The sequence below is a fragment of the Arthrobotrys flagrans genome, assembly GCF_004000055.1.
Source record: "Arthrobotrys flagrans strain CBS H-5679 chromosome Unknown unitig_0, whole genome shotgun sequence".
NCBI classification, from domain to species: domain Eukaryota; kingdom Fungi; phylum Ascomycota; class Orbiliomycetes; order Orbiliales; family Orbiliaceae; genus Arthrobotrys; species Arthrobotrys flagrans.
This window is the reverse complement of record NW_027137550.1, coordinates 3,607,756-3,628,284: the sequence shown is the minus strand read 5'-3', so window position 1 is coordinate 3,628,284 and position 20,529 is coordinate 3,607,756. Positions and strand designations below refer to the sequence as shown.

General features: G+C 45.7%; 6 protein-coding genes across 6 annotated transcripts; 3 read left to right on the top strand and 3 right to left on the bottom strand.

Annotated features, from left to right (window-relative positions):
- Nucleotides 1–218: 218 nt before the first annotated feature.
- Nucleotides 219–1,392, top strand: DFL_004112 (uncharacterized protein; the record flags this gene model as incomplete). The annotated part of the gene is made up of 4 exons (XM_067633152.1): nucleotides 219–365; nucleotides 445–805; nucleotides 912–935; nucleotides 1,010–1,392. The coding sequence occupies 4 exons, from the start codon at nucleotides 219–221 to the stop codon at nucleotides 1,390–1,392; spliced, it is 915 nt and encodes a 304-aa protein (XP_067491349.1).
- A 5,500-nt stretch (nucleotides 1,393–6,892) lies between these two features.
- On the top strand, nucleotides 6,893–11,151 carry DFL_004111 (uncharacterized protein; the record flags this gene model as incomplete). Its single annotated transcript, XM_067633151.1, has 11 exons — nucleotides 6,893–7,177; nucleotides 7,236–7,307; nucleotides 7,390–7,863; nucleotides 7,918–8,083; nucleotides 8,161–8,639; nucleotides 8,691–8,922; nucleotides 8,979–9,367; nucleotides 9,423–9,492; nucleotides 9,541–9,659; nucleotides 9,711–9,853; nucleotides 9,909–11,151. The coding sequence occupies 11 exons, from the start codon at nucleotides 6,893–6,895 to the stop codon at nucleotides 11,149–11,151; spliced, it is 3,672 nt and encodes a 1,223-aa protein (XP_067491348.1).
- A 1,179-nt stretch (nucleotides 11,152–12,330) lies between these two features.
- On the bottom strand, nucleotides 12,331–13,882 carry DFL_004110 (uncharacterized protein; the record flags this gene model as incomplete). The annotated part of the gene is made up of 2 exons (XM_067633150.1): nucleotides 12,331–12,579; nucleotides 12,644–13,882. The coding sequence occupies 2 exons, from the start codon at nucleotides 13,880–13,882 to the stop codon at nucleotides 12,331–12,333; spliced, it is 1,488 nt and encodes a 495-aa protein (XP_067491347.1).
- A 1,660-nt stretch (nucleotides 13,883–15,542) lies between these two features.
- Nucleotides 15,543–18,270, bottom strand: DFL_004109 (uncharacterized protein; the record flags this gene model as incomplete). The annotated part of the gene is made up of 3 exons (XM_067633148.1): nucleotides 15,543–15,654; nucleotides 15,765–17,257; nucleotides 17,314–18,270. 3 exons carry the CDS (start codon nucleotides 18,268–18,270, stop codon nucleotides 15,543–15,545), a joined length of 2,562 nt encoding a protein of 853 aa, XP_067491346.1.
- Nucleotides 18,271–18,583: 313 nt separating this feature from the next.
- Nucleotides 18,584–19,082, top strand: DFL_004108 (uncharacterized protein; the record flags this gene model as incomplete). The annotated part of the gene is made up of 4 exons (XM_067633147.1): nucleotides 18,584–18,625; nucleotides 18,691–18,810; nucleotides 18,879–18,981; nucleotides 19,051–19,082. The coding sequence occupies 4 exons, from the start codon at nucleotides 18,584–18,586 to the stop codon at nucleotides 19,080–19,082; spliced, it is 297 nt and encodes a 98-aa protein (XP_067491345.1).
- Nucleotides 19,083–19,466: 384 nt separating this feature from the next.
- On the bottom strand, nucleotides 19,467–20,108 carry DFL_004107 (mitochondrial 54S ribosomal protein mL54; the record flags this gene model as incomplete). Its single annotated transcript, XM_067633146.1, has 2 exons — nucleotides 19,467–19,900; nucleotides 19,967–20,108. The coding sequence occupies 2 exons, from the start codon at nucleotides 20,106–20,108 to the stop codon at nucleotides 19,467–19,469; spliced, it is 576 nt and encodes a 191-aa protein (XP_067491344.1).
- Nucleotides 20,109–20,529: the final 421 nt, after the last annotated feature.

The following is a 20,529-nucleotide window of genomic DNA, read 5'->3' as shown; positions in this document are numbered from 1 at the left end:
AGCTCCCGTTAAGTGACGGCGGCAAACCAACAAAAACGTCGAAAAAAAGTTTTTTTTTTTTTTTTTTTTTTTTTTTCCCTATGCACATAACATCGGAATTCAAATCTCTCCGCAATTCTTCGTTGGTTCGCGGGGTTCCCTCATTTTCTTCACCCCACCTACATTACCACAAATCAGTCGCATCTACGCCCAATTTGAAAACTTCCCGCACTACAACAATGGCGGCAGTTACGAATACCGACCTCAAAGGCGCCTTGCCGCTCTTAGCTAGAGGTAAGGTCCGGGACGTCTACACCCTAAGCGGGTCGGAACTGCTCTTTGTAGCGACGGATCGGATATCCGCATATGATGTGATCATGGAGAATGTTAGTGATAATGCAATCAACCGCATCCAAATCCAGAATCATCCAACGCTGACAACGAAGTTCGCGGATTCAATTCTAGGGCATTCCAGGGAAAGGAAAGCTCCTGACATCGGTCTCTAAATTCTGGTTTGATTACCTATCGTCGGTCTGCCGCAATCATTATGTTACGGCTTCCGTCGATAGAGTTTTGGAATTCGTTCCAGAATCCGAGAGGGAAGATGTCAAGAGCCAATTGGAAGGCCGCAGCATGATTGTCCGCAAATTCAAGGTCTTCCCCGTCGAAGCCATTGTAAGAGGATACATTACCGGAAGTGCGTGGAGCGAATACAAGAAATCAGGGACTGTACACGGCATAAAGGTGGCTGAAGGGCTCCAGGAATCGCAGGAGTTCGAGAAGCCGCTTTATACGCCAAGTACCAAGGCCGAACAAGGAGAGCATGGTACGTCTAACCGGATACATTTCTAGAATTCCAGATCTATGGAAGATTAATAATCCGAACTTGTAAACAACAAGATGCATACTTACATTTTGGGACTTAAATTCAGACGAAAATATCCATCCTGATAAAGGTACGTGTTCTTTTTAACAGCAGATATCCCATACCTGAGAAAGAGCGGCATAGCTGAGAGCTCTTCGCGAACAGTTAAGGAAATGATTGGAGAGGAGCATGCCAATAAGATTGAAGAACTTGCATTAGCATTATACACCAAGGCCAAAGATTATGCTAGATCTCGGGGCATCATTATCGCTGACACCAAGTTCGAATTTGGATTGGACGAAGAGACGGGAGAGGTAATCCTTGTCGATGAGGTGTTAACTCCTGATTCCTCGAGGTTCTGGCCTGCGGACTCCTACGAAGTCGGGAAGTCGCCAGATAGTTATGACAAGCAGTTCCTTAGGAACTGGCTAACGCGGGAGGGCCTTAAGGGTAAAGAAGGGGTTAAGGTTCCTGATGACATAGTACTGCAGACCTCGGAAAAGTACAGAGAGGCGTACATAAAATTGACTGGCGAGAAGCCCCAGTAAAGTGGTATCGGCATAATAGCTGGCTTAGGGGGGCATTAACTGGCTTGCTTTTGCACCCGGCATAGCAAGGAGGGATTAATGAATTTAACTTTTTGTCCGAAAATAACACCGTCAAGATTTGTTTGATTTAGTTTGCTTTCCAAGATTCAAGACCAATCTGATAGACATATGCAAGAGTTGGTCACACAAAAAAAAAAAAGTGGTTTGGGTTACAAAACCCGGTGGGATGGTTCTGACCTTCTCACGGAAAGTTCCTTAAACCGACCATTCGCGTTTCCTAATGCCAGTTTTTGTTTTAGGTTTTAGCTTGGATTTGAGCACGGCCGCCGTGGGATATGAGCTTGTGGCCCCCGTGCTCTTTGTGCTGCTGGTATATGTAAACTACGTTCCAGGTTTCGAGGAAGCTGATTGGCAACCTGCTAGCTAATGCATGGCAGCCATCGGGCTAGCTGCAATTGGGGAGAGAGAGAAGAAATTATATTCCGAATCCCGTGCTCACAAAAGAGCAGTGATGCAATACACACTTCATATCAGAACCCACCGGCCTTGCATTTGGAACCGTTGTGGTGCGAACCTTCGAAAGCATAGACCGACTCGATCAATGCTCCGCAGGGTTCCTAAATGATGAATTGTCAAAGGCTTGATTTGATTGCTTTCTTCGACATCCTCTATCTTTTTTTTTTAACCCGTGGAGATACGAGCGAAAATCTGCGACAAGATGCAGCTAACGAATATAGCAGCACAACATGCACAATCGCAGTAGGTTGTTGGGAACTCAACAGCAGACTCGAACCAGCCGACTCGACATCAGCTCGTCATGTATGTAGCACAACCTTTTCACCTTGCAGGAGAGCAAAATTAGAGCCATGTCGATCACCTGAAGTCTGAGTTTGAGCCAAGGGATTTTGAGCCGTCGGCGAGCGACGAGGCATCCTCCTTTGTAATCCTCGGATTTTTCAAATTGGATGGTTTGCGGATACCTCCACGCTATTGATCCGATTACCCACAAAGGGCTCCATCTCAGCTTTGTTTTCGCTTGGCTAATACTCGCGTGGGTTGTCTGGACCAAGGACCAAAGCAGAGGAGCTAAGCTCGCTTCTTTTAATTTGAACTCCTCCTTCCAAACATTTTAGATTTCCTGATTTGATATCGGCTTCTGGTGGGAAAAAAAGTGGGACAAGCCGTCGAAACGCGGGGAAAGTGAACAATCCAATTGCTCACGTTGCCCATGGCGTATAGACGGTGTAGAATCCCGGAAACGACCCTTCTATGCCGAATTCGGTGCGTCCTCTCTTACTCCGGTCCCGCCTGACCCTATGTGTACGGTGGTGCGTCTGACGGAGGAAATGACATATCGGTGAGCTGTGCCGTGTTCGAGCTTTTTCGATCGTAAACTTTGCAGACATGACAGCTCGTCAATTTTTGCCAGGCTTCTGCATATATAGGAGTTCCGAATCCCCGCTTTCTAATTGATACGCATACGCACCCTCAAGCGTATAATTTGTCTCGTATATAAAGTAAATGGCAATTGGCAAGAATAAAAAATTAATTCATTTTGCAATACAAAGTGAGGTGTTAAGACGCCGACCTGCAGCCCCTAGGCGGATTGTTCAAGCGACCCACAATCTAAATCCTGGCCTGCGTTAGAGGGTTGAAGCACCAAAAACCGTGGTTTGCAACTGCAAGGCAAACAATGTTTGAGCCTTCGCGAGCCATACACCACCGCCCGAGTCACGCACCACTGAGAGGATAATAGGTCCTGTGCCGTAATGCAGCATAGGCAGCTCGCATTTCCACTACGTAGAAAAAAAATAACGCGCTGCAACATTTAATGCACTCCTGTATTTGCTAGACGAACGCAAGCCAACTGCATTGCATGTCCGGGGCTTGCATATGATTGTTTCTGAGAAGCAGAATTAATTGGAGAGTTCCTTGACGCGATAGCCAGCTGCACCTCAATATCTATAAGGCTGCACAAAGTCTGTTATAAAGCTTGTTGGAGGTATAGATTCCGTCAAAAAAAAAAAACTAGCTTCTTGGACGATAGATCATCTAATCTGCATTACACGGCCCGGTACCAGCCACCATGATATTCGGTTCTGATATCTCAATCGAGAAACGTGTCTATCAGGAGTGCAGATAGTGAAGGGAGATTGCGCACAGCGGTGTCTAGTCGTTGCTTTTCTTACGAAAAACTATTACAAGCGTCTTGTCGACATAGTACGAGGTTTTAGCCCCCCATTTTCATAGGCAGACATTTCTTACGTAGAATACGACAAATAGAAAGAGAAAAAAATTTTTTTTTTCAACTGTGCCATCATGATCAACTGCTGCCCTCCGCGGCCCCCAAGTCGATATAAGTTTTCTTATTAAACTGCTGCTGCATCGGGAACAGGCACCCGGCAGCCCAAGAATAAAGAAAAAAAAAAAAACAATTGCAATTTGTGAACCTGGTAGCCCGTTTAGAAACCCTTGCAAGCGAGACCGATAATCCCCATCCGGACATGGTTTAATTCTCGATTTGGACCCTCGGATGAGGTAGCTGCTATGCAAGAGACCTTGCCCAGATATCGAGTTTTTGTTCCCCAAGGCCAGGTACCGAAAAACAAGGGTGGGGTGTGTGGGAAAAAAAAAAAGGAACCCACAATGCCATGCTGATGCAGCACTCATCTCTGGTCCAGAATTTCTTACCGGCACATGTTGTTGACACATCGAATTTACGACCTTGCAACCAATGGAGCTGAAGGTAAAAGCAAGGATACAGGCGAAAAAAGGATACTGGAAAGAGATCCGAGTAGTGTGAGGTCTCCGGCTAAGAAAGCCATGCCGTTTTTTCGGTTTAACGTCAGTTGACGAAGGAATATTGGTTTAGTTGTATCAACCTGCGTAGGGAGACCTACCAGGCAGCTTTTTTCTTTCTGTTAAGCCCTGTACTCGAGAAATAAAACATACAGAGCACGCTTCTAGTTTTTTTTGTCAAAGCCACAAAGGAGTACTCCGTACCCTAGACAGAATTCCACATTCACATTCACATTCATATCCACCACCTCCACCTCAATGACCACACCCTCAGAAGGAAAAATAAATAAATAAAAGACGGTTCCGTTGACAAGGTTCCCGCAACGACTAGTTTGGATGTCTTACTCGCACACATGAACTAAGGGTCGAAGTCACCACTCTCAGCCCTTGCAACACTCTAGGTTCTGCAGCCATCTCGTAAATTCGGATATCAATTGCTTGCATGCTTCCGTTCTGTTGGAAGGACTCAAGGAAACTTTTATTAATATTACCTTTATTTGATACATTATCAACCTTCCGCGTATCGCGGTTTCTAGGGAATCATTATCCTTTCCTTCCCATTTCAAATCTTGCTACCCTATAAGCATCATTCAGTACAGGCAATTTTCGACGAGCGCCAATTGCAATTAGCTGAAAAGTCTATAAGAGCCTTTTCTTGTTATCTACCAAGATCGACTGGGATAGCATCCTTCGATCTGAAACTTGCGGTAAGTGGACCTGATTCGATCGAGAGTAGCCTGAGTTTGCGGGGGGCATCGAGACAAGAATTTTCCCTGGGCCCGACCAGCCTTATTGGAATATATACCCTAGTCAACCACCGCCATTATCACCATCTAGACAAAATCTAACATTTGATGCTCCTAGAGCTAAATTCATAAAGGAAAATCCAAATTAATAGGCTTTGGGGTCTCCTGGTTGTGTTGTGTGACCTGAGGAGGTCAGAAAAGCGGACCTCCTCTTCTGTTTATTTAAGCTTTCTAGCTCCCACTTTCTTTTGGATAATACCAGACGAGGTTTTATTACTTATCTTTCTTTTTGCCTCTTGCATTATCAAATTAATTTCCTGCAGCTTGGGCTGGTTATCGGTTCTGGGGTGGACATTGCATAGAACAATCCGTGCACTTTGACTAGGTAAATGGGATTCGAGTGAGCTCTTTCCATTGTCCATTATCAACGGCTGGCTCTCGGACTCCTTCGCTTCCCTTGGATCTGGCAGTTGATCTGGTTCGCTTATCGGCCTTGCGCAATATATCCATATCAACCAGGCCATTCGCAACTCGAGTCGACTGGTCACACAGGAATTTATATATATATATTATCTGCATCGACACCGTCGGGTACGATTCAGAATCGGAGCACGATCAGTTGATTAGAAATAATTTGATAGTCGCTAAAGAAAAAGAGAAATGAAAGCCTCTTAAACGCCGACTTAAACATAATCAGGAACAATCTCTCCAGCAGCAAAGGATCACCTTTTTTTCTTATTTTCTTTTCTTCTTCTTCGTTTTTCTCTCTGTTTGCTTTCCGATATATCTGACGACACAAGACACATCAGATGGAAGGGCTAGTTCTAAGACAACTTTACATCCACCACGAATTCTTCTGACAGGGATTATTGCAATTATTCTAGCAGCATACCGGACCGGGCGGGCAGGAATAACCAATCGAATTATCCTGAAATCTGCCGTTTTCGTGTGGTTGTCAAATAGTAGTGAGAGAGTCAAGGATTGTATCGGTTGGGGCCTAAGAAGGAATCAATAATTCCAATACGAGGGTAAAAGAACGATCCGTTTTTGCTGTTGCAGAATAATTCGCGGCGGCAGGGAATCCCTAATTGGGGTCCAACGGGTATATTTATATGCAGCAAAGGGATCTATCTCGAAGAAAAGGAAAACAAAGAAAAGGAATTCTGGAAAACGGGAAAAACAAAACGAGTGCGCACGGTCTAACAGAAACCTAGAACGTATTCGGTCCTTTTTTTGTTCTATACGGTGACTTCAGCGGTTGCAAAAGGCGCTCATCTGAGGTATTAAATGCGTCGCCAATTGTAACGGGATTAGAGAGATATTCCGAACCCGCATCCCAACCAGCCTGGCGTGGGGCCTTTGACCAGGAGTGTGCGGGATTACCCTGGTTCACAACGCACTTTTAACGACACGAGACATTCAGCCAACACCAAACTGGTCCCTCCTATAACCATTAAACACGCAGAATCGCTGCTTCCTTCTTGTCTTTTTAATATCGAATTTTCCTTGTTTTTTCTGAGGGCTATTCGGCTTTATAAACCCGTCTGCCTTTTTCTTTCTAATTGTTGCCTAAAGTCATTACTGTGTTCTCATTCTGGCCACATAATCCGGCCCCCTTTAGCTTGGTCCTCGAGCAGGGAACATTACTTACATTACAGTCACTATAAACGGGCCGCCCCTCCCCCCCCCTTCTCGACTTCCATAGCATTGCTCTCCGACCCCGCAATCACATAAAAACAGAGTTTTTAAAACAATATTGTGGCTCTTTAAGATCTACATTGCATTGCATTCTTAAATAACTCTCTTTCTTCCATACGTCATCCTCTTCTTTCTCTTGTTATCACAACCACTACAATCACAACTCTTCATCGTTCTTAATCACTTCTATCATCACAGTACCAACTACGACCTTCATCACCAATTCTTCAACCTCAGGCAACCGTGTGGCCGGCAACATGGTTCGCCTTTTCCGTGCCGGGTCCCTTCTGCTCGCTCTCGGACTCTTCATCCTTACTGTCGCCCGTCTAGTACAGGATGTTGTTTCTAACAATGAAATGGCGATTTCTAATGCTGCCCGAACGATCCACTACTCCTCTCCCGTCATCGTATTTCTCTATTTCATATTCTCGTCGATGATGACCATTTTCACTTTTAAGTCGCTGAGAAAGGCCAGGCACCCTAAGACGGAGAACAGAAAAAGGCTTGTTCTAGGTCTTTCCGGTGCTGTCATCGTTACATATGTTAGTATATACAACTAAATCCAACCGCTTCAACGGTACTAATCATATGAGCCTTTAGCTTATTCAAGGGATTCTCATTATCGAAAGGGTCATAAGACACTCGGGATCAGGATCGGCCACTCATGAAAATGTAAGTATTCGACCGACTATCGGATTGAGAAGACTCGGTGTGTAATTCTAGGATATGTTCAAATGCTGATTTATTAATACAGGTCTATGTCCTTTCATCAATTCTGATATGGATGGTTCTTCAAGTTTCTCTCGTCGATAGCACCTTCGTGATCTGGTATCCATACGCAGGTTGCTGGTATATCAGTTTTGCATGTGAACTTTTACTCCTGCTCTTAGCCGACCTGCGACGGAATAGCTTCCCCCATCTCGCCGAGATCGCCTGGATTACAGTGGTCGGGACTAGGATTATCCTTTTGATTTTGCTCCCGCTTTTGTTTTATACCTTGCCTTCAACGAACAATAGACCAATTTGCGACAATTTCGACGAAGAACGAGGATTACTTCGTAAACAACGAGAGTCCGGCGTGGACGACGAGAATGACGACAATCTTGGAATCTATGGTTCGTTTTTCGACACCGAAAGCGACGATGAGCGTACAAAGAAAACAAAAGCGAAATTACAGGCAAAGTGGCAAGAAAGTGGAAACTGGTGGAATTATGCAAAATCTTTTTCGGTTCGTCGTTTGCTGGGCAAAGTTCACAGGGGTCTAGATTAACCGGTGTTGTAGGTATTTTGGCCAATGATCTGGCCCTCGCAAGACCGGAAACTGAAGTTTTATATGTGCTTGATCGGGCTTATCCTAGCCGGACAAAGTGCCCTGAACGTCTTGGTTCCTCGACAGTTTGGTTTGGTTACCGATTCGTTCCTCGAGGCCACACATGGTTCTGGCCAAGGTAAATATCACGAGAAATAAAAATAAAATAAAAAAAACGCAAACTCGAGTTTTAAAACTGACGGTAGTAATATTCAGGGCCGTCTCCTTGGGTTCAGGTGTCCTTGTTTATAGTATTCAAGCTCCTCCAATCCAATGCTGGACTTTTTGCTATCAAGGACTATTTGTGGATTCCTATTGAGCAATATTCTTATCGCATGATCACAACCTCAGCATACAACCACATTCTGTCTCTTTCGTATGACTTCCATTGCGACAAACGAAGTGGCGAATTATTTGCATCAATTAGCAATGCGAGGTCCATAAATTTATTTATCGACATGATGCTATTCAGGTTCATCCCGATGTTGGCGGATTTGTTCATCGCTTTTATCTACCTATACTGCCTCTTTGGGCCGTATATGGCGTTGCTCATCGCCTTTGTCAGCATTTCTTTCCTTTGGTCTACTTCTAAGATGGCCAATTATAACCAATCCACGCGAAGAGACTTTATTAAAGCTTCACGCAAGGAAGGTGATACAATGTGGGAGACCGTCAGCAATTGGCAAAATATTTCGGTACGGTCCTTCAAAGCCCCTATTCGATGTCATTTTCTAACTTGATAACAGTACTTCAACAATTTGAGACATGAACAAGACAGATATCTCGAGGCTGTGATGGACTATCAACAGTATGAAAGAAAGTGGATCTGGGGGACTTCGTTCCTTAAGGTCCTCCAATCTTTGATATTCACTCTCGGGCTACTCTGCGCTTGCTATCTTGCTGTTTATTCGATCGTGAATAGGACACAACCAATCGGGTCATTCGTGACGCTGTTGTTGTATTGGACCCAGTTATCCGGTAGGGATTGTTTCCATGTGAACGTCGATGCTCCCGAGTACTAACTTCGAAAATAGGCCCTCTTGCTTTCTTCGCCGATTTTTTCAGAAGATTAAACACCTCCATGATTGATGCCGAACGTGTCTTGGAAATTTTATCCTTGAAACCAACGGTCGCCGACAGGAAGAATGCACCAAAATTAGAGGTCAACAACGGAGAGGTTGCTTTTGATACAGTTCATTTCGATTACGATGAGAGAAAATCTGCAATTCGAGGAGTTTCCCTAAGAGCCAAGCCAGGCGAGACCGTCGCCATCGTGGGCGAAACAGGTTCTGGGAAGTCGACACTTCTCCGACTACTCTTCCGCTTTTACGATGTCAAAAAAGGGTCCATCAAGATCGATGGACAAGATATCCGAGATGTCACTCTTGAGAGTTTAAGAGATGCAATTGGCGTCGTCCCCCAGGTTAGTCGCTTGACCAACTCATCGATGGGCCCATACTAAAAGTTTGAATTTATAGGACCCAACTCTGTTTAACGATACGATTTTGAACAATCTGCGTTATGCCAACTTCAAAGCAACAGATGCTGGTAAGCTTTGTCCAGATCTAAAATCCCGTCTTTTACTAATAAAAGTAGATATCTACAGAGCCTGTGAGGCTGCCGCTATCCATTCACAGATTCTTAGCTTCCCCGATGGTTATAACTCTGTTGTTGGTGAACGAGGAGTCAAGCTCTCGGGGGGTGAATTACAGAGGGTAAGTTGGAATGGGCATACGTAGATGATCCTGAACTAACGAGGAGAATAGATCGCAATCGCAAGAGCTATTATTAGGAACCCTAAGATAATCCTGCTGGATGAAGCGACAAGCATGGTCGACATGCAGACGGAGCGAAAGATCCAGAAAGCAATCGGCGAGTTGGCTAAGGGGAGAACCACTTTTGTCATTGCGTAAGTAAAAATACACACTATTGATAAAAGGAAACGGTGCTGACAGAATTTACAGCCATCGGTTGTCGACCGTCGTAGCCGCAGACCAAATCATTGTTGTTAAGGATGGGAAGATTAAGGAAATTGGAACGCATGATGATCTACTCCGACAAAGGGATGCCTACTTCAATCTTTGGAATAAACAAGCTAAAGAATCTGGGCCCATGGTCGCAACTCTTAGCAAGCTTGGTCCTGTCACCAATGATTTACCAACGGATGATTCCTCGGATTCAAAGAGAACCTCGCCAATACCGGCTTACAATCCAGGGGTTGACAAAGCCACACCCATGAGTACGACTATCTGTCAGCAACCCGACATTCGCCATGGAACTTCGGTGAGTGGTATCACAGCGAAGAAGCCACTTGATAAAAACACGAAGGTTTTCAAACCAGCGTCGCTACCACATTATAACTACACAATGCCGAATATGGGAAAACGACCATCAACATTGAAAGCAGATGCCCCGGAATACATCCCGTCGGAAAATTCAACTTCCCGCTCAGTACTCCCTCCTGCATACTCTGCGGTGGCGAGAAATGATCGAGCCGGAGGCCCGAATACTGTGCCGAATTTAGTTGAAGTCTCCAAATCTACAGCAGAAACGATCGAGACAAAACGGAAAACTCAGAAGCTTGGTGGGATGGCGCAGATTCAAATTGAGAATCTAGTATTGAGACCTACGGAGGCAGAGAATCGACGCACAGCAATATCAGAACCTACTAGAACTAATGGACATAAATTGGGATACTACGGTGGCTCTTTTGACGGCTCTGCTGGCTTGGCCCATCATGACGACGAATTGCCCCCCAGAGAGGACATCCAAGCGACCGGAGTTGGACTGGGCATGGAGGAAGAACGAACAGCGCAGCCCGAAACTGTGGTACAGCCAACTATCACCCTCGACTATGTTGCAGGTCCCTCGTACACCACAAACAATGCTGCGGAGAGCAATACTGATTCTGAACAAGCACAATTGCTTCTGGACGAGCCCCTTCGGCGTTTCCAGCGCAGAATCCGCAAGACCCGCCATAGTGGAAAGCCGAGATGGGACCATCGATTATCAGACTCGGGCAAGCTAATGGCCGGGGAGATTGCCCACTCCCCCACTCAATCACGAAGCACGCTGGATAATTATGGCTCAACTTCTAGTAACCACGAGCCCCGGGTGACTACGGCACCAATAAGTACAATAATCGACGCACCTATTCACGAGATAGAGCAAGACGAACATGGCGCGCAGCCCAAGCCCTCTGTCTAAGGATGGACCCCCTTCGCATCTACCTTGAGTCGAATGTCTTTCAGAATTCACATTATCAAGGAATTACCCATTCGATACTCAAAAACACCTACAACTCAACACCCTGCCTTACGATTCATTTGAACATATTTCACGAAATACGTTTTAATCACGGACTTTAGCATAAACAAGTTTTACTAGAGGGCTCCGAGGCGACGCTTCTCAGTCGTTTTGGAGGGGATATCCTCGCACACTTTTTTATTCATACGCACGAAAAAAAAGGAAGGGTCCGGTTTTTAGTTTTTTTTATTTTTTATTTCATTTCGAAAGCATAGCATGGCGTGGCACTTTTCTGACCTCTTTTTTTCAAAAGAATTTTTCTGTTCTTTTTTTTTTTTTTTTTTTTTTGATACGAATACATAGTTAGCGGGACTCGTTTTCATAAGGCCGTTATTTTCTTTCATTCTTATTCTTATTGTAACCATAGCATTGTTACTTTTATTCTTTTGCATGCTGGCTTTCACGCTGTTTCCAGCTCATATCATTCTTACCATTGTTTTTTTTTTTAGTTAGATACTTTGGGCTGCAAATATAGGCAGTTTGCATGATAATAAAGTTTCCTATTCTTACAACCACCTTTTTTTTTTTTTTTTTCGGGTCAGGAGAGGCGTTGGTGACTTTAGACCAAGAAGTTGGATGGCGCTCTGGCATTGTCTTATGATCAGCTTACACGGTAATTTTTTATAGCGTATAACGGGGGGGCATTGTATCAAGATGATTAAATCTCAATTGATGTATTCAGATAATGCAACCTGATATCGATATTATTTTTAAAGTTCCCCTTGCTCCGAAGGTACAAGGTAAATAGATATATAGCCGCAAGTAAATCCTCAAAACGCCATCGCTAGATGAGAATATAGAAGAAAGAAAGAAGAATAATGACAGGGAAAAAAAAAGTCAACTATTATAAAGAAACATAGGTATTTTTACCTTTCCCCCAAATAAATCCGCGAATGTCTTTCTCGTGAGGCGTTTTTGTGTATGTATTTCCCTCGAACATACATCGTTAGAAGAGATAATAATAAAAAAGAACGAAATAATTAAAGAAAAGTAGGAGTGTTATGCCCTTCTCCTTCGTCTTTCATGCATGTACTTTTTTTGCTGTCGTAGGCGTGGCCCCGACTAGGTGGTTTTTGATGATTACCAGGCTCCCTTCTTCCTTGCTAGCTTTTCGCTAATTTCGCTGTAGTACTGCATTTCGCCAGCACAGTCTCGGCCCCATTGGCATCCGGCCATGTTGACGAGGAAATCTCGGTCTTCTGGATGGTAGAAGATGTTGCGATCACCTTCTCTTTCTTTGCAGGCACCCTGCGGGAATGAGTTTACCATTCTTTGCGGGATGAAGGCGATGCCATTGCGGGTCCATGCTTGGTGTTGGTAGAGATGTTCCTGTGAATTGGTACGTTAGCATTTTGTCCGATTAGAAATTATTCAATAGGAGGTGAAGGCTTACCAAGACGTTCTGCTCTTTATGTTCCCAGACCATATGCATCTGCTCGTACCCAACCGGATCCCACCAAACATCCATCAAACGCTCTGTGAACTCCGAGCGTCTAGCAAAGAAGCTACCCAAGTTGAAGCCACCGCAGTCCTGTGGAATGATGAGACCGATGCTATCTTCATCTGCATCGCCAACGCTACTTTTCGCCACATCGTCCAACCACTTCCTCCGCGGTGGGTGTGTGATATTTAGGGGATTATGCGTATTAATATCCCTATAAGTAACCTTATCCAACCGACTGAAGATGTGACGTTGCAAACTGATTTCGGGTTCCATGATGTACGTCTGAATATCCAAAAACCAAAACCACTCCGCCTTCGGATACTTCTTCATCGTCTGTTTGAGCACATCGATCTTTTCCCATCCTTCGCGCCATTCGTGGGCGTACCGTCGCATGGCTTTCATATCCCTGATTTCGAGGGTATAACCGTGTTTCTCCGCGTATGCCTTTTTATTCTTGATCGATTCGCGTTCAACGAACCATTCCTTTTCGCCTTTCCAACCGAGGACGCCGCCGCCTTGGTTTGAAGCGAGGATTATGACGAATTTGGAACCGCCGCCGAAGAGTGGGGAGGATCTGTAGAAGCTTGTGAGGGGTTTGCGGAAGAGGAAGGTTAGGAGGAGGAAGGAGATTAAGAGGGAAAGTAAGCGGCGTGGGGTGAATAGTGTTTGGGAGTAGCGTTTTAGATGGAAGAGTGTGTAACCTATCGGTCCGGAGCGGAAGGTGCTGTGGTATTTTGTGGGTTTCGGGTAGTAATGGGCCGGGAATTGTCCATTTTGCATTGCCTCTTCGGAGAAGGAGGTGGAGAGGCCGATTGTGCTAAGTAGCTTTTTTGAGGCCGTCTGAGAACTTCTTGTGAGTGTTTCGGTTGCCCAGGCTAGTGGGCCGTATGTTGGAGATGTTGGATGTGAGCAAGAGATTGGAACGGTGGAAAAAGCGTTCACACCGTATTCATTAGAATTCCGTCTTGTAGATGGACTACTAGCCGGGAGGATTTGAATTGATGGTGGAGTACGACGTTGAGGGTGGATAATGTCGTCGTTCTTTTTGCTATCCCATGATGAATTTCGAGAATGTGATCTGGAAACACTGATGGTTGGTAATCCCGTTCTCGGGAAAGTATACTTCTCCCGTGAAGATTCACGAGAATGGCCTCCGGACTTTCTTTCTGAAACTTGGGAGGTTGCCATTGTGGATGTTGTCGAGGCCGACATTTGGTCCTGCAGGGGGCAAGATAAAGAGGGAATGTGTTGTTCCTGTGTAACAAAGGTCGTTGGGAAGCGATTGTGGGCGATAATCCTATCTGAAAGGCACAGGAATTAAGAATTCTCTTGGTTGGCCTTTGATTCCTCCTATTTTGTGAATCTTGCTGTTGGAAAACCCGTTAACCAGAAATTGGTCGAAGTGCTGTCAACGCTAACTGTTCCTGAGCTGGAATTCGTGGGTATCTCCAAGGAACGAAAACCTTCAGCGACGGAATGCTATCGTGGGCTGATGATAGCAATTCGCACGAGAAAAAACGAGTGTCAGTCACAAAAAACAAAAATCCATAAAAAGCGAAGGTCGGGATTTTTCCAATTCGAAAAACTCTTAAGCAAAAAAAAAAAAACGAAAGTGTCGAGGTCTTTAGAAAGGAGGGGAATAAAAAAAGGTTCCAAGGAAAATTATGGGGTTACCTTTTTGTTATATAACGGCGGCTGCTCCGTCGATTTAGCTTAGCTAACATATAACTAGGCCAACCGTGACATCAAACGACTATGGTAACATCCCGGTGCTAGTCGGAAAAAAATAGTCTTCAGGTAATTTTCCCTTTGTCCTCCAGCCCCCCCTGCAGATGGCAATTCGATCCAGTGGTCGATGTCTGGAGGCGTTGTAGCGTTTTAGGTTGAGGCACAGCTAGTATCAGGGTGCCTGGGATGCTGTCCCCAAAAGGGCATTCGCTACAGTTCGTCGTCCGAAGTTTGATGGAAGGTATGTCCAAGACTTGGTGGAAGACAAACAGAATACTTTTGAAACGAACGAACAAAAATAAAGTTGATGTCTGAGAGGAGAGAAACAAACAGAAAGAAAAAAAAGTCAGAATCATTTGACCGAAGGGGGTGCACGGAAAAACTCTCAGATATAAAATAAATAAAAATCGCAACTTTCATGTGGCTGAAAGCCTTGTGTTCGAGATAAGGTTACTTTACGGTACAAGAGAAGGAACCCTGGGTGCATCAGCTATCGCAGTGTTCAGCAGTCACCGAACTCTGCAAAGAGTAAATTTAGTAGCGATCCAGGGTGGCATGCGACGAAAAAAGCTTGAATTGTGGCTGTCCGACACTAACGAAAAGGTCACCATTCTCGAAGCAGACCAGGTTCCAATCAGGTCCCAAGCAGCCACAATTGCAACTTCAGGCGTGGGGTGAGCATCTCGCAAGGACGAGAATGCTGGGCTACCTGCGATCTCAAGCCGCGCGAGGTGACATCGCATGGGGTAGTCTTTGATTTTGATTCGTGCTCACGACATTTCATGCCATTTCGAAAAAAAGAGGCCGGGTTATAAGAAATCTGGAGCAGTGAGTCGGAAATTGAGATTCAAGCACAGGCTCAGCTTGCCGTTTTCAATGGAACGTCATTTCAACAATTTGATACAATGATATCGTGAAATGGTGATTTTGTGACCAGCCGTCCCTGGCCAGTTTCTCCCGTACGGCGGCTCGAGTCTGGAGAGACTAAAGGGACGACATATGTACATATGCAAGTATGGGGTATCTTTTGACGTGCCAATCCTGCAGGCTACAACGTGCTAGAATCCGTGCTAGAAACGCCCGCCATGCAGATTAGTCCTAAGAATCCGGTTCAGTCAGTCTACAACACATCTCGCCCTTCTTCGAGTGTGTAAAAGCCGTTTTTCTTCTTGTCTGCCGCCCACTTCTCAAACCACATTTTCATTTTCTCGCGTGACTTCGCGGATCCAACACTGCGAATTATTATGTCAGCTCTGGCTCTTCCTTCTGAATGAAGGGGATGTAAAAATAGTCAAGAGAGAGTCATAGCCCCTCAACAAAATAAGATGGGCGAAATACTAACTTGACCGTCGGAATAATCCGCACAATATCTAGCGCGCAACAGAATGCCGTCAATTCCCTGAAGCTACTGTGCTCGCTGTAAGGTACTCCGAAGCACTTGACCTCAGCCGTACTCCCTCTTTGCGGCACCATTTGGGCGACTCCATAATTACTCTTCCAAGCCTGCGAATTCAGCACCGCCTGCACCTGCGGGCTATCCACAACCCTCCCCGTTGGCGGCCGATAATTCCATCCACTGGGCCTGAACCCCACAATCTTGGTAAACCTCTGTTTAAAGGATAACAAGTACTCTTTGAGCGTTTCAGGCCCGATCTCCATGAGTGGAGTCATGTGTACCTGCGCAGCGTGCGGGTCTGATGTAAGCCGCGAATTAAGCTCTTCGTCTTCAAGTGCGGCGCAGATTCGCTGTTTGTTCGCTGGGGCGTATATTTTGCAGTTTAAAGCCTGGGCTATGCCCATGCATATTCTTTCCTTGCCGATACTATAGGTTCCGACGACGACCAGTAGTTTACCTTTGGTTCTCACGGGTGGGGTTATCACGTTCGCTGAGTCTTCGCTCTCAGAGCCGCTAGCCTCGTTGGTGGAGGCTTTTGATATTGTGAACTTCTCGATCCCACCACCATCTTTTCGACTCTCCCCGAACCCCAGTTCTTTGCTCTCCTCGACTTCCTTGTCGAGGCTGACGCATAACTCCATACATGCTTCTATAACTTGAGTTTGTGGCGGGAATGCGTATTTGGGGTTCAGATAAGTTGTATCAAGATAACAGATATCGATTCTGTTCTTCTTCGCCACACTTAATAAAGGGTGTCTTAGATGCTTCGCAGAAGCTCTAAAATCTCCACAGTGCAGAATACGCTGACGTCTTGCCCCTCGTGGCGAAGATATTGTCTTCTCGAACAAAAATAGAGATGACCCTGGACAATGGTTTGCGTCGATCATTGTTACGGTCGCCCCACCAGCTCCAGGTACCTCTGTTCTTTTCTCGTACTCTAGCTCTTTAATGTATTGTGGGTCCACACGGAGCTGCCGTCGGCATAGATTCGCTGTAACTCTTGAACAGTATATTGGACCGTGATTCCAGCTAGATGAAAGGCCGATATAGTGGTCGCTGTGAAAGTGACTAAGAAAATATGCGTTTGTGCCTTCTACAGCGCCGTATCGGAAAGCATCAACTGCGACGTTGAGGTTTGGGAGGATCTTGTAGAAGGGACAGGTCCGTTGGAAGGATCGTTTTCCTCGGGAGCGGGTTTCTTCGTCGGCGGCTTCTTTCCAGGCCCGGTCTTCGGCGTTGGAAGTCATGATTTTGGAGAAGGCTGATGGGGTGGAAGTTGTTGCAGATGGGTGTGAGAAGGAATTCGACTGTGCTGGGCGAGGAGGATGGAAGGTTGTCTTTGAAAGATTTGGTTCGTTAGATTTTGTAGGTTTAGGGTCCCGCGAAGGCAGAGGCACTGGCTTTCCGTCAAGACAGCCGTTTACATGACGGGATACCACCTATAATATGACCTTTAGTATGGACTATATGGTTTTGATACGGAGTAGATACTCACATCATCCTTATGGCCTGTCAAATTAGCGTCACATATCGGACAGCTGACAAGACACTTAGACTCCTCTTCATCTTCGTCCAATGGACCCAGCGAGGCAATAAATGCAGCCTCATCTAATTCCTCTTGTTCTAGGAATCTCCTATTCATTTTCTCTTCTCCGATTTCCTCGCCATCGTCTTCGATTTCGTCATCTTCGGCATCTCTCCATCGTCCTTCTTGTTCTTCGTCGAAGTTTTCCATACCCTCATCCTCAATAAAGTCGTCCTCGTTAATACCGTAGTCTGATGACAGCGGGACTACCGTATGTAAAGAATTTGCAACAGGAGGCTCCGCTTCTAGTGTAAATGGACCACTCGTCGGGGGTTCAGGGAGCGCAGACGGGCTAGCCGTATTGTCTTCGATCGGGTCGTCGAAATTGAATGGGCACATATTGTCGTATGCCGCTGGATCAGCTTCCCCTCCGATAACGTCATGAGCCCCCGAATCCAACGGCGGCGGCGTACAAGCTCTCAAGGGAAGAGCAACTTTATCAAAAGCTAATGATTCGTTGATAGTTTCCTCCGTTTCCAAGATCTCCCTCTGTTCTTGCGTACTTGCTGGACCAAACAAGTCCTCCATATCCTCATGATCTTCTGCTGCATCCATGCTATACCTTCTTGAGCCTTGATTTTCTCCATCGTCTTCCTCATTGCCATCCAGGAAGAACATATCCCCGCCGAGCGCTCCGGTTCTCACCGGACGGGGCCCTTTATAGAACCCAAACTTTCTGAGGTCTCCATTTCCATCGCGATTCTGGACCAACGGTGGTAAAGGGCCATCAACCTTCTTGAAGAAATTCAAAATATTCCCATTAGACCCTGGTCTTGACCTTCCAGCCGAGGCCGAAGTCGTCACTTTTTTCGCCGGAGTTTTCGACAGCGTTGAAATAAACCGGGTTTTGCGTTTCATAGGGGGCATCGTAACGGGGTCTATATGAGAGCTATTGTACAGCTTCCGAGTATAGGACGTTACATTATTTTCACTCTCATGCAATCGGAATTATATTATCGCGGTCGCTGTCTGGATTTCAGCTTATGGGAGTTCAAGGTGGATTTTTGCCGTGACTTTTTTGCCATCGAAAGGTAGCGTGGTTGGAATGGCTGCAAAGACGCGCCCGTCACTTGACATTGCAATTCATCGCCAAGACCTTGCAAACTAGCCTCGAAGCCCAGCCCACCTTTGATTCGATCCCGACACAACCTCCAACCGTGCGTATCGATCATCCGCCACGATGCTTTTCTTCAGTTTCTTCAAAACCCTCGTAGATCACGAGGTGGGCTTACCTCTTAGATTACCCCTCTTTCTGAAGTAGGGTGCTAACAAACCGTCTATGAGCAGGTAACAATCGAGCTGAAAAACGACCTCTCCATCCGCGGTACACTCAAATCCGTAGACCAGTTCCTGAATATCAAACTAGACGAGATCCAGGTCGTCGATGAAGTCAAATATCCACATCTCGTACGCTATTTTCGCCCGACCGGTGTATCGATTGGATGGCTAGAATGCGGAAGCTAATTGGATGGTAGTCTGCTGTCAAAAACGTTTTCATCCGTGGATCTGTCGTCCGATATGTTCATTTGCCGGCCAATGCCGTAGATACGACGTTATTGGAAGATGCTACAAGGAGAGGTACGATTAGGTCTTTACTATTGGACACTAGAGGCTGAATTGGGTACTGATCCATTTTCTGGTGTATAGAAGCTGCTGCTCAAGCGAACAAGGCGAAATAAAGGCACTATTTAGTGGGGTATCATCAATATGGGCGGTATGAGGATCAGGGGGCTGTGGTTTCTATGTGATAACTGTGTCTATGCTTGCTAGATACTAGGCCGATATGTTATGAGCGGTGGCGTATCTGGAGAAAAGGCTTCCCACACATACAATAGATCACATGGACATCTGGTCAGACAGTATGGAGCTGGAGGACCGGATATCTTCTTCCCTTAGCCACATGATATATATATACAATCATGTCACTAAACTCATCGGGGCTTAAGCCCACGGCAATTGATAAACCCAGTTATTAGCGTTGTAATATGTACAGTACTCTTATTATACCAAATGATATGATACAAAACCCCATATTCGGTCGGATCGAAGGTGATTAATTAAGACTAGCCTAGCTTGCCCAAGAAGTTCTTCTCCTTGATTGCAGCCCGCCTTCTCTCTCTTGATGCCTTCTTTGCCTCAGAAATCGCAGCTTGACTCTCCTCAAATGTCTGCCATGGCATGTCCTCTGTTTTATAGTCGGACGGGGTTACCAATACATCAGATGCTGCTGCCTGCTTTGCCGCTATACGCTTCTGAGCGGCTTTTCTTCGACCCTTGGACTTGGAGTATAGATCCGATGCATCCTCCGAGGAGAGCTGTGGAGCAGAAGAGAGGATTGGGCGTCTGTCTTCGAGAATAGTCCATAACCAGGCTGGGTATTCTTCATCTGGCAGGGCGATCGGATCTTTGAGCTTTTTGTTGAAATTGATTCCCTTCATGACGGTGCCGGCAGGGGTGATGGAAACGACTCTAGGCTTCTCTGCGGTGGCTAGAACATCTGTATATATAGATCGAAGGGTTAGATAGCGTCCATTGAGTGCTCATGGTGGGTTGCTTTAGGTACCTGAAGGCTTTTCTTTCCGAGACGGCGTTGAGGTAGAGATCAACCGTCGAGCCGGGACTACCGAAGGGATTGATAACCTGGGAGCAATTGCTCTGGTCGAGCGAAAGCCATGCCTGAGGGTACATTGGATACACACCGACATGGCTAATATCAGAGAGCGATCTATGGTACTTGTGGACGTCGACGGTGATCAGGGTCTCAAATTTAGATTTTAGGCGTCAGGTGTTGCCATGAAGTTGACTACCGTTAAGCTGCCCAGCCTGGTCGTCTGCCCGCCTTTCCTTTTTCGCGTCATTTGTCGCAGATGAAAAAAAAAAAAAAAAAAAAAAAAAAAAAAAAAAAAAAAAAATTTGTTCGTCGCAAACCACTTTTTTCCTCCAGGTTTCCCTCTACAAAAAGATTTTTTTTCCCTTCCTCCTCTTCTTCCTCCTCTTCTTCCCCTCTTCACCACCTTCAACCACCTTTCTTCGCTACCTCTCTCCCATCTACCATTCTCTCGTACTCGATAGCTCAATAGCTATCTCTCTATCAAGGGTGTCGGATCTTCCATCCGTGGAATATTC